The following is an 18209-nucleotide window of genomic DNA, read 5'->3' on the forward strand; positions in this document are numbered from 1 at the left end:
TTGAGCTATTGTAGGCAGACTCCAGCAGCTATCAGTTACACTTGGGTCATGTTTTCAAGCTATTCTGTGAATCCACGAGGGACGAAACTTTTATTTATTTATTTAAATGAAAGCTGAAAGTCTCTGATCTCATCACATGACCACAGGAATTGGGGCCTTAGGAAGGCTTATAGTGCCTTTGACTTAACCGTGCTCTGGGTATAGAAGAATATGAAGTTTAAAATATGAGCTGTGTTATTAACTATGTTGATATCCATCATTAAAATCAAGGGTTGAAGTATCTCTTACTGGAATTTTTTAATTGATATAATTTCCACTCTGCAGCCCGATTGCTGAAACTGCAGTAGAAGAAACAGCTGCACGACTAAATTGCCACAGTTTATGAATTACCAACAGCTTAATTCTGACTGAATCAAAGATCCATAAACCATGAGCTGCACTGTTTTGCTCAGTAAACATCGAAACGAGTACACAACGCTGTATTCAGATAGCTCTTGAAGCATGAGGTGATTTCCTACTGTCCTTAACTGCACAAATAAAAAACGTGCAGGCAGATGCACCAATCACATAGCTGCATAGACAAGCAGATACTTGCTCATGCATTTATACACAAAGGCTCCAGCAAAGTATTAAGCATATGCTTATCTCTAAGCATGTGAGTTCTTTCCGCTGAAACCAAGGGTATGAATATATTGCTTCCATTTCTATACTGCCAATTACACAAGAAAATATCTTAACAAAAACTTTAATATCAAATTTATTCTTGAATAAACTGTGCTCAGGTAGAGTAATGATTCATGTTTGTATAATGAATACTGCTCAGTAACCGTTTACCTTTTACCACATTTTAACTCAAGTATTCAATTAAGATAAAATTATCTAACATATGGTATTCATCTATATGTATAAGTCTGCAGGTCCAATACATAACTGTACTTGATCATTTAACAAGTTTATTTCTACATCAGGTTATGGCTTAAAAAGCAGTCACTGTACATACAGAATCTAAAGAGACTGATGTGCAATACATTTAATTTCTTTATGTTATCTTCCTGGGGTAAGTTATACATTTTAGTGAGTTTTCATTGTGTCTTCTTCACAGCAGCAATAAATAGACATTTTAAATGTTCATAAAAACAATCCTTTAAGATAGCACATTAACCTACAATGGAATTGGGCATTTAAAGTAACATAAGTCATAGATCATTAAAGGTTGAACATGGAGTTGTAAAATCTCACATTAGATCTCTTTGTGACAGTCTAAGATTGAGTGATTTGCAGGGCTTCCAACATGTCTTCCACTGCCTTCAGAGAGTACTTAGTCTCTTTCTTACTGCGACCTGCAAACTAAAGAAAAGAATAAACTCACTTTTACCAGTGATGTGACAGAAAATTCACTACACCATGCTGTGCATTAGACTTGTACAAACTATGGTTCTAAATGTTAATCAAAAATAACTTTTAAAACACACAGCCCATCAATTTACTATAAAAAAAACCAAACAAATGTTTCACTAAGACTGTACCACTTAAGTTAGCATTTACCTTAACACAGAGAAAAGAGAATGTTTCCATTGTCTGCTTTGTGATTTGTTAGAAACATTTTAAAAAGCTGGTCTTTTATTTGATTTAACTTTGATCATGTTCATATTTTGATAGAGGCAGGATATGCACATGATAAAAAACTAATAAGACTCCATATTATTTACAGCACAGGAATGAAATAGTTTACTTACAAAAACACACTGTAAAGCAAGACAGTGATCCCATAAATGTATTCCTCGGTTCAACTGTGATTGTGAGTCAGAACCTTTTATTTAATTATAATCTACCATTACAATTGTAATTCCAGATGGAACTGGAAATAAAGCCTATATTGGTAATGAAGGAATATGTAGCCATGCAAATATTACCTTTGTACATTTTAGCATTTAAAATTCCATGCTATACTAGTAACCTAGCATCAGGGGAGAAAAAAGAGTTGTTGACTACCCCATGCTGATCTCAAAATGAGTTTTCTAACTGTACTGACAATTCCCATCACTCATCAGCCTGACAGAACACAATAGATTTATTGGCTAGGTTGGTGCTTTAGTCAAGTAGGAAAAAAAAGCCGCCACCACCAAACATACACTAAATATTTTGGTGATAAAGTACTGACTATAATTTGCTGTTAGTAAAATACCCTATTCTCTGACTAAATGTTAACATCTAAACACTCAATAAATTTACAGTTTAATGATTTTTTCTTCAAATACCACTGCTGTCCTGCATGTTTAGTCATTGATTTATGATGTGTCCCATTTCTCTTGTAATTAACTTAATTTAGCAAACTTCTCATGACCTGTTGGGAAAGATTAAGTGATCAAGCTCAGGTAATATCACAGCAGCAGCAAGCTGCAGGAGCTGTTCACCTGCTTTTGACCCCTTAGGCTACAGTCTAACATTAGGTTTCCCTTAATACCTAGCTGTTAGCTTTGTGTTGTTAAAAAACTAGACTTCGTATGGGAAATAAAAAGGCATTACAAATTAAATATCTAGAAGCATAAAATGTAGCTATGACGACAAACTGTTTACTGTATCCCTTAACTAAAGAATACCTTGCTTTTTCTGGAAGTGGAATGCCATTTAATTTTGTCTGTGCTAGTAGGTGTAAATCCACCTTTTAAATTGTCAGATTCCCATAACTGCCCATAATGATAACACTTTAGAGGAACAGCAGAGATTGCTTTATGCCTTCCCAGCTGATAAAGTAACTTTTGCCTGGATTTGAACAGAACAGAAGAAAACCTCTCTTCTATGCCCTCCTTTTCCCCCACACAAAACAAGAACAGCCCTAATCAAATACTCGGGGAGGTCCAATTCTTTGAGAAACAGCTTTGATTTAAAAAAAAAAAAAAAAAAAACAGATAAAACAGCATGTGTTACGATTCCTGTGACTCTTTCAGTAACAGCACAGAAGCCTGTGCACACTGTGGTCAAAAAGTAATGCTGCATGGTAGAAATAGTTGGTGGTGGGGCAGGGGTGATCAGAGGAGGGAGGCAGGGGATTTCAAAATTAGCAGAATTTTACTTCTGTTTCTGCTTTAAGGACATTGAGAACAGAATTAATATTTTATGTCAATTTAAGTAAAATTACTTGTTAGTTTCATGAGCGGCTGCCTTAATGATACTGACATGCACTTTAAATTAGAACAAATAAAACTAAACTCCACATCATAACAAATAGAAGCTTGAAATCTAATCACTTCAAATTTTCCTTGATGACCAATTATTTTGTCTATTCCGGCATTATACTGCAATTCAGATGATTGAGCCGGAATCCTTTTTTTTTTTTAAATCATGATTTAATTTTCTGTTTCCCAAATGGTTTGTAACGGAATCACCTCTCCAATCATAAATAACATGCGACTCACTAACACTGAAGAATTTAGCAATGTGCCTAAGAAACATTTATCTGGAAAGTTACCAGGAGCGGGATCACATTAAAGATTTTCATGAGCATCAATCAAACTTGCTTGCCTCCGCTGAAATGCTTCTACCACAGGACATGCTAAACCAATTATCTAATTGGAGAGCATTAGGTAGCCATATTTTGTTTCAATGTTAAGCGGCACAAAGAAGTAGTTCTTCACTTTTTGTGTGATTCACGTCAATAGTTAAATAAATGGATTTTATATACAACTGTAAAGAGCTTGCTTTGATACCACAGGTCAGAATTTCCCTAAAAAAGATGTTCTGTGACCTCTACACAATGTAAAACCTAATCTGGATAACAAGCCACCAGTCTCAAGTGTTTAATGTAATAGAAATGCACTTATACTTCAATAGTTAGTACTTTTAGAAAGGCTTTCATATGATGGGTTAACAGTGTTTTTACAAAGAATTAAACCCAATGCCCTGAGAAGTAATCCTGTTTTAGCATCAGGGTTAGAATCCAGGAGTTCTAGATACCAGACAATTCTCTCTTCCCAAATGGACATTTCTCTACTAGACCAGGCACAGCTAGAGAAGCACTAGTTAGCAGGGATGGACAAATATTGAACACCTAAATAAATATGGATTGCCAAAAAATACATAAGTGGAAATATTTGTACTCCTAAAAAAATTCACGATCTAATTCGACCTTCCTAACTTCCACCACTTTCCTTGGGAGCCTATTCCAGTCTGACAGATCTTGGTGAAAGGAGGCCTTCTTGGATAATTCAGCCTAAATTTTGTTTTCTTTAATTTCATCTGTGTGTTCACAACAAAATAAACCACTTAATACAAGAAACCAAAGTAATTCAATAGTTCAAATAGAGATCAAGCTACAGGAAAAAACAAAGCAAAAGACTAAAATTAGGTGCCAGAAGCCAGATGAAGAGAAGTAGGCCACTAAAGAAACATTTTTAATTAGGGCTTATCAAAAATAGAGATCCACTGAAAAACAAAACAGCTGAATATTTATCAAACAAACTTGCAGACCTGAACTTGCCAAATTAGAGGAAGTTATCCAAAATTAATGGTATTGTGCATGAAACTGGTGGGAATTTAAGTTTAAAATCCACATGGAAAAGCATATATTTTGCAGTGGAACTCCCAATACCTCTATACTTCTTCAGTTAAAACATCCATATTCAGAGCCACAAGTCCACATTACTTTGCTAGGTAGCCAAATCAGGATGAAGAATGCATCTACCTCTCTGGAGTAAGAGAACAGACATGACTGAAGGACAAACTGAGTTGCTGACAATGCCAGCAAGTCCACGTAGCAGAACTCATAAACCCATGGCAAACTCACTAAGATGTTATGTCTCCTATCTCACTTTGCATAGAACTTTGGGGAATGTGGGAGAAGGGTGGAGTTTCATAGATTATTTAATTATCCAAAATGGAATCTCCTCTCACGAAAAAGGCCATAGGAACTTTAATTGGCACAAGTGACCAAAGTTTCATCTTCAACACCACAATATTATGCAATGGCTCTGAGTCCATATCAACTCAGAAGGGAGACTACCACCTTCTGCAACACCCCCATTTCCTGTACCACCTGTGTCACCAAACCCTATCCGCAGTTTTGTCAGACTCACATTTTAAGCAGGGTGGGACTGGGAAATGGTCCTGTCCAGCTGTGTGTGCGCGCGTGTGTGTATTTTTATATATTGTATAAAAATACACATACACACGCGCGCACACACACACACACACACAGAGCTGCTAGCCAAATTCTAATTTGAGTAGATACATGCTACAAATCAAAATCCCCCATGCAGTTTCAGTCAGATATGGTATTTGTCACTTTTTATCCCAAAGTGTTATAAAATACATCTGAACTATGCAATGTGTCACAAAGGAATGAAGGCACAAAGAAGTTCTGACATTTGTTTTAAATATATATATTTTAGTTGTGTTAATGTGATCTGTTCTGGTAAGCATCAACTGAGAAAGGGAAGCCAAATCATTTTAACCTGGCTCCAAAATAACTTCACAAAAACTGTATAACTGCACCATAGAGTTAAAAAAAACAAAACAAAAAAAAACACACAAATCATATTTCCTGAGAGATCCTGAGCTGTTAAATAGCCACATGAAAAGAACAAGAAGAAGTGGCTGTGAATCAAATAACTACAAGCTTTCATTTTTACGAATAAATCTCTAGTTTTAAAGTTGGAACTTGGGACTCAAGATTCCATGGTATTAATCCTGACTATGCCACCAATTCACTAAGGCCAGCACTGTCAAAAAGGGGCTTGTGACTTTGAGTATTCAACTTAAGACATCTTAAAAGAGGCCGCTTTCCAGAAAGCGCTGAGCGCCTCTCCCCCAAAATCCAGTGTTTTAAACTGGGCACCCAAGTAATTTTTTTAAAAAAATCTTGCCTTGAATCCTTTCATCTCTGCTTCTTTTGGTAAATAACACAACTAAAATAGAAATTCAAAACTATTTTAACTGACTACTGACATACCACATATGATGAAACAATCAGAAACATATAGACCCAAGTCTTGGAGATTCATATAATGCTACCCTGTGCATTCAATGCTAATACTAGAAAGAACAAATCAACAGATACCAAAAAAAAACAAAAAAAACCCCCAAAACCCAGTACATTATACAGATACTACAGCATGTAAAACATCAGAGTCCTTTACACAGAAATAGAATGCATACATTTGAATCAGATCATCAGCTGGTGTGACCTGAAATCAACCAAATTATGCTGATTTACGCAAACTGCAAATCTGTCCAATTTAATTTTAAAAGAAGTAGAAAAGCTATTAAGATATGCAGACATCTTGCCTTTTAGTAACCCATTTTATCATAACATGGAGATATGCAGTATGTCCAGGAAAAGACTTTAGAATGTAGACAAAATACTAACCTGGTAAGCTCTATTGATTTGGTTAGCTGCCCAACTGGCATACTTCATATTGTCCTTTTTCATTTTTGCACTTGCTTTAGGATTGGAAGCAATATGGCTGGCAGACTAGGATTACAAAACAAAAAATAGTAAGAGTGCAAAATACATACATATACAAAAGAGAAGACCATAGGAACTGGTGGTGTGCACCACACACAGTCCAACAGAAAGGAACGAAGAGAGAATGTAAAGTGAACCCTTGGCTCATAAAAAGTCTCCAGCCTAAAACTAGACTGTTAAAAGAATTGAGAACTGATCTCACTAAAATGAAAGACTTTTGGGTTCAGCTGTCCACAAGAGGGTCTCTCTCTCCTATCCCTGCAAGGGAGATTGAATATGCCCAGTTCTTTTCCTATCAGTCCTTTTCCATTTATGGAGTGAAAGTGTCACAAAAATAGCTTTCTGTCTCCATCTGCTGGCAAGGAGGCTATAAAACCCAATGTCTTGGGATATGTCTACACTGCAGTTAAAAACCCATTCCTGGCAGTACCAGCTGACGCAGGCTTATGCAGCTCGGGCTAAGAGCTGTTTAATCGTAGTGGAGATGTTCAGACTTGGTCTGGATTCTAGGATCTGCAAGGTGGGATGGTCCCACAGCTCTGGTTGCACCTTGAACCCAAACGTCTACACTGCAGTTAAAAAGCCCCTTAGCCCAAGCCTTGAGAGCCTGAGTCAGCTGGCATGGGCCAGTCGCTGGTGTCTAACTGCAGTGTAGACATACCCTTAGTGTCCAGACTGACATATTAGGAACATTAGAGATCAACAATTTTAAGGTAGTTCAGGCTTTGTGCATGTCTACCCTTAAAATATAAATACAAACAATATAAATGTTGAACACAGTTTCATTACAGAAGTTTCCATTAACGTAAAACACATAAGGGATAAATTGCTTGCTTGCAGAAAATTCTCAAAACTAATTATACAACTTGGGACTGCAGAAACACTGGGCCTCTTTACATACTTTGGCAGCAGAAAATCCCATCACCACTCAGTAATGAAGAAGCCACAGATTTAGGAAAAAGGTTTTATTTTATTATTAATTTGGTCTCATTAATGCATAACAATTCAGTGCTTGAGAGTGCCCTAAATAGAAAGGGAAGATATTGCATATAGTATGTTTGATTCATTACCAAACTTCTAATTGACAGCTAGTGTCCACTAATATTTTTTTATTCCCAAGTAAAAACAAATTGTTAATTTAAGGTTAAGACAGTCCTACAATAATAAATATAATTGTTAAAAAGCACACACTGTTACCATTAATAACCCAATCCTTAAAAATGCATGTAAATGGTAAATTAAGGTTAAATAAATAATAATTCTAGTACCCTCACATTTCACTTTATCCAGTTGCTTTTCAAAGGTGAATTACTTAAAATGTTGGCATCTTATTTACACTACGCTTTCTCTGTTGCTACCCCCGGTGGAGTTGAACTGGTGTAGGAAACTGGGGAAATTTTTGCAAAGTTTCTGTAGTACAGACAAGGTTATAGAATAATTACACCTTTTGCAATTAAATTCCCCAAAAAACCTAAAACCACAATAAAGTGCACTAACCAGATCTCAAAGCACTTTACACAGAAGGCTGAAGTAGAATTATCCCATTTGAATATGGGGAACTAAGGGCACAGAAGGATGATGTGAAGGTCAGGGATAGAGCAAGAACAGAATCCAGGTCCTCTTGTGTCCCATAGATTTCAACTGGTGTGGAAGCAGGCCCTTAACGCGTTGGCCTAACAAACAGTTCATTCCTGATATTTAATAACTCTCATTCAAAACAGTAAAACTATTATATTAGATTAGAAAGATCACTGAATTTTAAATGACAACACACAATCAATGAGTATTCATTCAAACTCACCATGTATAGTCCAAACAAAGCTCTCATGTTTCTGTTGTTCAGTTTCAATGCTTGTGCAAAATATTTTCTTGATAATTCAAGGTTTTCAAGCCCACCTTGGGTATATTTAACCTGTTAAAATTAGAGACTGATTAAACCTGTTTTATTTTACTACTTTGAAAACTTGCATGTTTCATCATGGCTCAGGCACCAGAAGCTGCAGTAGGTAGATATTTTCTATCTATCTGAATCAAAGAGATTATAGAAACTACTCTTAAAACTGTTAAGACTCATCTAAATCTTGAATGCCATGTGAAACACAAAAGGCAAAGCACTAACCTGTGAGGTATCTGATCTTTTTAATAATCAAATTTAGAAAAAAAAGATGCTCTCACTATAAAAAAAAAGTCGCTGCTATTTTAAATGTCACTCACTGACATAATAAAGGAGAAATTAAATGAATTAATTCCCATTATTACAGTAACTAGAGGAAGAATACTTTTTAGAAGATGTATTCTAGACAATTTGGATTTCTAGGAACCAGAAAGTGATATAAGCAGACTCTTAAATTTGAACAATTATCTAATATTTAATCCATGTAAACAGAACACATTATATTTACTCCCACTAATAATAATGTCATTTTTTAAAATTTAAAAACTGGAATCTAGTGCAAACTGTTAAATATCTTGGGCCAAATCCTGTAATGTTTTCCCCATTCTCTGTCAGGCAAGATTTCCTACAAAGGAGGACTGCAAGCTCTGGCCCCTTGACTGTCCCGAAAACACAACATACTTCCCAAGAAAAGCATTAATAATATGTAAAAGTTTAATTTCTCATTCATTTAGTTTTGAAATTTCACTGAAGAGCATAAACATTTCAACAAGCTTAGTTTATTTCCATAAGAATTTGTACATTCAACAAATGATGGTTTAATTCTTAATTTACAATTTAGTAATAGTAGTAATTCTAGGATTTTTTAAAAAAATCGTGACTCAACGTGCAAAATTCTATCAGGTGTTTTAAACTGATGCCTCCCCTTTGTACGTATTTAAAATCCCAAAGAGGAAATATACTAAAAAGAAATCATTTTTATTCTATTTGTATTATTCCCATTAGCAGCAAAACCAGAACAGGTATTCAAACACAACCGATTCTTTTGAAAATACTTACTTCAGCAAATTGCTGACAATATAAGTGGTTGTGTGGATTAGTCATCATAAGCTCCTCCAAACAGAAGGCCGCCTTTGCATAGCTGAGGAACATCAAAAACAAAGTGACATAAAACAAACTGTTGATTTGATGTGGGTATAGGTCTTTGCTATTGTATTATTTACATTTCAGTATTTTTAGCCCTCCTCATTATAATTATATATTGTCTCTCATTATTTCATGAATATTATAACAAAACAGATTTTTTTTTTACAAATTTAAGATTTATTGATTTTTTTAATATATAAAATCATAATACCTGGTGAACTGAGATCAGCTCAATGGACATGATCTGATATCACTGTGAACTCATGTATCTTCCAGAGGACTATGCATTGAAGTTATTTAAGGATTCCACACCCAACAGTGCAATGACCAGTATTGAGTATTTTATGTGTTATTTTAATGGACCTGGCACATACAAACAATTAATGTAGGGTGTGAACACGTTAAGACACCTACTAAGCAGCGATGGGTACCACTGTAATTTACAAGACATCTTCTGGTGCTTTTTCAAAACTTTAAAAAACCCAAACTGCTACAAAGCATTTGATTAATTTTAAAGACAAACTACCATCATTTTGTTCCACAGCTGAAGAAAGTATTTTAAGTTATTTGATGCTTCATAAGCCATTGAAAATTATGGAGTAAGGCTCTGATTCTGGAATTAACCCCCCCACTAGGTCTACTCTTTAGGAATTAATTGCAAGACTGAGACCTAACACTTTAACATGAACACCTTTAAATCAAGAATTCCAGGTTTGCATACAGATACAAAATACTATACAAATGTAAACGGAAATATTTATACCATTCAAAAGAGGAAATTACCACTTTTTTCTTTAATTAAGTCTTTAAAAAATAATTGAGAAAAAGCTCACAAAACCATTTTTGGGGCCTTTTTGTTTTCTAAATATACACCATAAAATTTTAGTGTGGTTCAAATGATTTACACTGTTACCTGGAGAACATTCAGAATTTGGCTTTAAACCAGGTGTAAGACATCTTAGTTCAATGTGGTTTGAAATAGTAAGATGCCCAAACCCAGAAAACTGGCGTTTATAAAGTAAATATTGACAGATATTTACTTTAGCTATAATAGCAAACGAACCATGTTATGAAAGTTTATAGCTGTACAATTTACAGCTGTAATAGGGCTTTTTTTTTTTTTTAATTAGCAGTTTTGGTCCACAATTTACTCATAATATCTTTGCACACATATTTATCATTATACCGTATATACTCGTTCATTAGCCTGTTCATAATAAGCTGACCCCCTAAAGATGGACAGGTAAAAATAGTAAAAACCGTATGACCCTTTCATAAGTCGACCCTATATTTCAGGGGTTGGCAAACTTTGGCTCCCGGTCCATCAGGGTAAGCCACTGGCGAGTTGGGATGTTTTGTTTACCTGGAGTGTCGGCAGGCATGGAGCCCCTTAGCTCCCTGTGACCACGGTTCGCCGTTCTGGGAACAGCAAACCGCGGCCACAGGGAGCTGAGGGGCTCCATGGCTGTGAACGCTCCAGGTAAACAAAACGTCCCGACCCGCCAGCGGCTTACCCTGACGGGCCAGGAGCCAGAGTCTGCCAACCCCTGAAATATAGGGTCGACTTATGAAAGGGTCATATAGTTTTTAATAAAATTTTAAAAAAATGTTGTAAACAAAATGACAATGTATTAAATATTCAATTCAATGATTTCAAAGAGTTTAAAATCAAATTTTAGTGTAGACCCATTTATAAGCCGACCCCCGCTCTTTGATGCGTCACTTTTTTACCAAAAATATTCGGCTTATGAATGAGTATATACGGTATATTATCATGGCCCCAATTTCAGCTTATACACAGATGGATGGCTACTCCAAGACCCTTCACTGAGGCTATGGAGAGGCACATGGTTCCTCACTAATGGATCAGATTGCAGGACTGGGGACTATTTACAGTTATTAAAGATAAGCATGTGCATAAATCTTTGCAGAATCAGGGCCAAAATTTGTAACTTTAACCAGCTTCAAAGTCAAAATAGAATTTATAACATAGCTGAGAAGGGCAGGGCAAGACCACAATTATTTCCTAAAAAAATTACTTTCAGCTGTTTCTCAGCCAAGAATTTGCATTATTTCATAACCAATACTCTTGAAAACTATTTATTTGATAATGCTCATGGGCATACATTCAATGGGGTTCAATTTTTCAATGAACTCAGATAAATTCCATACACTATTGCTCAAGAAAATTTTTGAAAAAAAGCAGAATGTCAGCAAAAAGTTATAACAAACTGTAGAAAGAAATAATCGTGTAGCTATAGCCTTCATTATGTAACATATATTTTTATACATTGTAATAAAAAAGTTTTCCAAGCTATTTGTTTTTCCTATACAGTTGCTGCACATTTCCCAAAAGAAATGGAAAATCTGTGCACTAAAACTGTAGATCTAGAGAGAGTCAGAAGATCTGAGTATTCATTTAATTTCTTTTCTATGGGAACTGGGACTGTTTTTTCTGGCACAATGAGAAGGGCCACCTTTTCCCTGAGAATCTGATTCTTTTACCACTTTGTGGAAAGGAAGGAAGGAAACAATATGATATAATTCAGGCTGGGTGATGAACTAAAGAGAAAAAAAAATAACATGCCTCTGGATGGAGGTTAGAATTAATGCTGCAATATTAGAAAACTTGCACTAAGGCTTTGGGCTAATCCTCTCACACTGGGATTTCCTCCTGTCACTACAGCAATAAAAAAAAGCTAACAAAAACATTAAATATCCAATAAGCAAGTTCCTTCAACATTCTTGACTGCACTGAGTTTTGTACCCAGCGACCAAATGCCCCTACTTTGGAACAATTTTTTTTTTTTTAAATAAAAGAACAATGGTAAATGAATACAATTTGTATTATGTCCTTTACAGAAGTCTCCTAGAAATCCACTCAGAGCATTAATTATCCACAGATAATTTTTGTAGACTCCAAGCATTTCAAATTTAGATGTAATGAACAACATTATCCAAACAGGATATTCTGAAAATTATTATTCAATTCTTCTTTACATCAGCAGGATTCATTTTAAACAAAATGTAGTCAACATTCTCCCTCTCTCCCCCCCTCTTAGTTAAATCCTTCGTATTTTTAAATAAAATATCTTGTTAAAGAGTTTGCTAGCTACATCAGGTTCCTAATTGCTTTATGATGTTTTTTGTCATACTGGACACCAAATTGTATACCTTTATATAAATGTATACATGCCTTTAGAAACAGTCACTATGGATTTTGATTTACATGGAGAAGATTTCAACCTAGCACTTCTTATGTAGACTCAAACAACTTACTCATGCTCATTGATGTAAAGTTCTGCAAGTTCATGCCAAGCTTCTTGGTCCCCAACAAATCTGGATGGGGAGAAATTTAAAAAAAAAAAATAGCTTGTGTAGAGATTCTGTAAATGAACAGCATGGAAGAAAAGGCGTAAATCAAATGCAAATTCCATTTTAATTAAAAAGATTTATCAGAATAGCAAAACACAATCCTTTTTCTTGTAAAACACTCACTGTTCCAAATACTCATTCAGCTCTCGGATGGCCTCAACATTTTTCCCCTGGGCTTTTCGAATGGCAATCTTACGCTTTCTTGTTGCCTATGGGTTGACATTAATAAAGGATTAGGCTCTCATAATTCCCTGGGTTTTTGTAAAGAAGGCAATTTGACTGTGCAAATTATTATCTCAATGCAAGTGGAATTCCACTGCAGAACAACTGCTTAGCTGGAGTTTATAAACATACCCTATGACATCCCACTGGGAGATCTGAAAACTCCTCTTACAATCACATTACATATGCTTTACTTTGGATGCAGAAACTGTATGCATCATTTCATCCAAATAAGTGACTGTCCAGATTCTGATAATTACAAAGCAGCAGGATGATGATAATCTTTATCCAACCCAAAGTCTCCCACCCTATCATTCATAAGATCCGTATTTTAGGGATAGTCAGTCACTAGAGATTAGAGAATCCCACAGTGGCATCTTGATATAAGAACGGTTCTCTGCAACTTAAGATTTTTCTATGAAGAGCTAAATGTCACTTCTTGTAGTGTTGTTTTAAATTGCAGTATCTTCTTAATCAAGCTTTCATCATTCTTAATGCGTAAAAAATAATTTAGAGTATGAGGTTAATAAAAAAATAGCTACTACATTTGTGCCCTTCATCTTAAATGATTCATGTGACAAACGTGCAAAGCTTTTCCAAAAACTAACTTGCTTTTCATGTGTGTGGAAAATGCATTTTAACAATATAAATCCAAAAGATGGAGGTATTGCATCGTAGTAACAGTTTACACTTCCCCCCACATACCAGAAGAGAGACTACACACCATTTTAGTAATTCATTATTCTGAGCAGCATATATGCACACATGGATTTCTAAAGTGTGCTGACAGTTCTCGAAGGTAGACTTTCCATTGGCTTCAGTGGGCTTTGGATCAGCATGTAAAGGTATGCATAAATTCTAAGAGGTAAAAAAAACTGATAGGAAAAAAAAGTGTTTAATACTACGAGTCTCCCCAGCCATTTGCTCCAAAATCCTATACCATACCATAAAACACCCCAGCATGCCCTGAAAGTCATCAGATCTGGGCTCTGACAGATCAAGAGACCAAGCAGGGAAGCAAGTTCCAGAGCATAGTCACCTCACAAAGAATGTACCACCAGCAACACTCCACCTCATTCACTTAAACTATTGTCCCTTGAATGATCACAAGTATTGAAGACAGACATGCAAAAGCATTCATCTCTATATCCTGTACGCACCCGAACCCCATGTGGTGGCAATAGCCACACTAAATTTTGGTATCTCTTATTTTCTCTCTCCATCCTCTTACAGTTGCTCATGACACCACCCCCTCCCCCGCCCATCATACCTAAAATTTAGATTGCACACTTTGGGTAAGGGCCATGTCATCTGTACCACATTTCTCATGTGCCTTTGGGTGCCATAAAGCTATTAATTGTAATTTTAAGGGCATTTGATAAATGCATTTCTCATGCACTTTTGATGGCCTCACTTGCCCTTTCTGCCCCAACCCATCTCCTTTGAAAAAGATCCTAACATTCCAACTACCTGCTTTTTGCCGCCATCCTGTCTCTCCTTAAAATAAAACAAAAACAAACAAACCTGTACTATTTTTCTTCCTTCTTTTCCCACAAGTGTGGAATTCCTCCCCCAAAGTTACACTAGGCTGAGCCCCAGGATGTGCTTTACTTAAACTTGAACCTGTAGAAGCTTTACAGCAAAGGTCCCCAAACTGTAGGGTGCACCCCTTAAAGGGGCGCAGAGGAACAGAGGACCTGGGTGCACCACCCAGTCCCGCTCTGCTCTGGCCTCACCCCCAGCCTGACCCCTGGCCCCGCCCCCAATCCCCGACCTGGCAATGGCTCCGCACCCAGCACCACACCCAGCCTAGGCCCCTGGCCATAGCTCCATTCCCAGCCACAGCCCACAGCTTCCACCCCCTTACCGCTGTCCGAGTCCACCCTCCCAGGAGCTGGGACCCTGCTCCCGGTGAGGGGATGCAGGGACAGGGGTAGTGGGGACACGACCCTGAAAAGTTTGGGGACCACTGCTTTACAGGCTGATCTCTCACAAATAGAGCTATGATTTTCACACACACTTTTTTTTTTTTTTTTAAGTAAATTTCTTGGTATAGGTGAGGGGCAAAAAATGCTAAATTATGAAAAGGTCACCAAAGAGCCATCCTCCTCCAGAGTCCTCAAGAAAGTCACCCCCCATAATACTAGGCTCATACATATTTATATATGCACACACAAAATTACAGAAAAAAATGAGTAACAAAAGTACACCATGTAAGGAAAATATCTAGATGCTTGCGTTGCATGGAAATGAACTGTTCAATAAATATTGCTTCATTTTTTATTAAATAAAGAGCTGTTCATTTCACAGTTTGAAATCATATTTCTAAAATTCACTTTTGTGTCATGCCATCCCAGCCACATAATCAAGCATGGTCTACACTTCAGTCTCTACATTTTTGGCTACCCTTAATCCTTTAGGAATCTCTAATTACATACTCATCCTTTTAGGATTTGCCTAATTTAATTTCTTCTAGGTTGGAGGCAAGCATGTAACATTCACTTTAACAGAATTCAAGAATATGAAAAAACTGAGAATGGCATAGTGAAAAAGAAACTTGACACTTACTGAAGTTTACTCTCTCTGTTATTAACTTTGGCCCTCTAAAACTAAATGAAAACTTGAGCAAGTCTGGAAAGAAGCAACACAAATTCTGTAATTATGCTCTAGAAGTGATAAATCAAGTAATCAAATCCCAAACTCAACAGTGTTGGGTTAGACTAGTACATAGAAGATAAACCTCTAATTTCTCCCAATTTTTCCTGTATTGTTGTAATATAGTAGGCATAATTTTTTCCTTTGAGTCAGTATTGTACCAAAATACAGTGTAGTAGATCTCAGTATTAAACTTCAGGTATGATGCAGAACTGAGGTATTAGCATCACTAGTTATGAAAATTCTTGCCCTAGTTGGTATATGGTGCCATGGTACTTAACAGAAAAATGAAAGATGAAATCCTTGCCCAGAAGAGATTAAAATTAACTTTCATACAAATCAATAAGAGTAAGGTTAAAAGTACATGGACTAAATAGATAAGAGAGTATGAATGCTTACTGCCTAAGGCCATGTGGTTACTCCTATCAGTAATGCATATATCTTGGAGGTTCCACAAGATTTTAAAATGCTACTCCTCTTTTTTTTTTTTTTTTTTTTTAAACCAAGAGGACCAAGGTCTGTGGCATCATGCTAGAAAGGAGTTTTGAAGAGCAACTTGGAAGACAGAAAGCACTGCTAACAAGGTCTGGGTGAAGGTTAGCTCAGGTGGAAACTACAACATCGAGGCATGCTGCTAGGACAGAACAAAGGGGAAATGAAATGACAAAAGCCAAACTATGTGGGATCTTGAAAACAAGGACATCATGCTTTGGGACTTAAATTTAATTCAGAGATAGAGAGGAAGCCACCAAAGGGATCTGAAGAGGAACTAGACATGATCAGTGTGGTAGGTCTATTCACAAGAGCAGCCGAGTTAATCCACAAGAGTTAATCCATGTTTCCTGGCCTAACTACAGTTTGGGTAATAATGTTGATACTTCTACTTTTAATGGGAGTTGAGTAGCTAAATCCCCAATTGGCTTTGAAAATTTCTAGCATTAGTTATACACAACAGCAACATACTGTACATCATTTTCCTAAGTTTTTTAAAATTTGTATAATGAAATATAAACAAAGGTAACAGACAAAAACAGTGTATTTAATATGCTCAACTGTCAACAGTTTACAGAGATGTCTTTATTTTGGCTGTCTCTCTAATAAAATAAAATAAAATAAATACCTGTACTGTTTTTCATCAGTAGTTCTCAAAGCACTTTACAAAGGAGGTCAGCATCATTATCCCCATTTTACAGATCCGGAAACTCAGGCACAGAGAGACCACCCAAGGCCACCCAGCAGGCCAGTGGCAGAGCTGGGACTACAACCTAGGTCTGCTGTGTTTTCGTCTTGTGGACTATCCACTAGGATATGCTGCCCCCATTTGAAAGGAATACTGTCTCTATATTTGCAACAAAAAGAATAATTTGTGTAATATTGTATCGTAAGATGCAACATTTACTCTAAGCTATTTGGAGACTGAAAACGGTGCAGAACACAATAGCTTGCCTCTTGAGCAAGGTAGCTGCAAGCATCGTAACACTCGTGCTTTGGATCTGCACTGGTTGCCTAGGGGCCTCTGAGGGGAGTTTAATCTGTTGGTTATGACCTACAGAGAAAGGAGCTATTTTTTGTGACAGACTGACCGAATTAATTTCTGAATAATTATTTTAAATGATGGCAGGGTTTTGCTGTAGTATTAATTATGTATACAGTCTTGCATAGGTGAATTTATTATTTAAAACAAAATAAATAATTGCTCAGTAACAGAACTTAGTTCTGTAGCCACAAAAGGAAAAGAGACACGTTCTTATATTCCCCCATTTTAAAAAGGTAGCTTTTGGATAATGTACTCCAACAGGTATTAATTTAATGCCCATGAAGGAAGAAAAAGAAAAAAGGAAAAATCAGGAGACGGAACAGAAACAAACTGCTTGGGGGAATTTAAATTAGCTGTTTAATACAACAAGCCAACCAACGCATCCAGCAACTTCACTGGCAACAACATACAGAGCAGAGAGCTAACTCTCCCTGAAGAGAGTTTCTTTTCGTCCGAATGAAGCTCCTTCAGTTAAGTAGGCCCTTCCAGAATAGTTTGGAAATAGACTCTCAGCAGTTACAGTTCTATTCACAGACTACAGTATTCTTCTAGACAGCACAGACCATTCAGACCCCAAGCCAACTATTTCTGGAAACCTTACATCTTTTTTAGGACACAAGTATAAACTGATCATCTGCAACTAGCATCTACTGGATATCTAGTCACATCAGAAGATCACACGATCTGGAATGATTAGCAGGCTTCAGAACCAACAGTGCGTAGCATTCAGGTCTGAGATGAATTATGTGCGTGGTTTGAAGACATTCCTTCTCCGCAAGCCCTGCTCCTACCTGCACCAAGCCTCTCGAGCACTACACTTAATTTTCTGTTTCTAATATTTTTCCCATCACTCAACCCCAACCCCAAAACCAAAACAGAACAATTCAGATTTTTAAACCAACATCCCGTCACCTCCC

At 36.5% G+C, this 18209-nt stretch overlaps 1 protein-coding gene across 1 annotated transcript in view; it reads right to left on the reverse strand.

Annotated features, from left to right (window-relative positions):
• Nucleotides 1-739: 739 nt before the first annotated feature.
• Nucleotides 740-18209, reverse strand: part of EMC2 (ER membrane protein complex subunit 2) — a 44400-nt gene continuing 26930 nt past the window's right edge. Inside the window, 6 exon segments of the mRNA XM_043539178.1 lie at nucleotides 740-1347; nucleotides 6365-6469; nucleotides 8265-8375; nucleotides 9417-9498; nucleotides 12783-12842; nucleotides 13002-13087. Of these exon segments, the coding sequence (XP_043395113.1) occupies nucleotides 1261-1347; nucleotides 6365-6469; nucleotides 8265-8375; nucleotides 9417-9498; nucleotides 12783-12842; nucleotides 13002-13087 (531 nt within the window). The 3' untranslated portion in view covers nucleotides 740-1260.

This window comes from Chelonia mydas, chromosome 2 (genome assembly GCF_015237465.2).
Source record: "Chelonia mydas isolate rCheMyd1 chromosome 2, rCheMyd1.pri.v2, whole genome shotgun sequence".
In the NCBI taxonomy this organism is placed as follows: Eukaryota; Metazoa; Chordata; order Testudines; family Cheloniidae; genus Chelonia; species Chelonia mydas.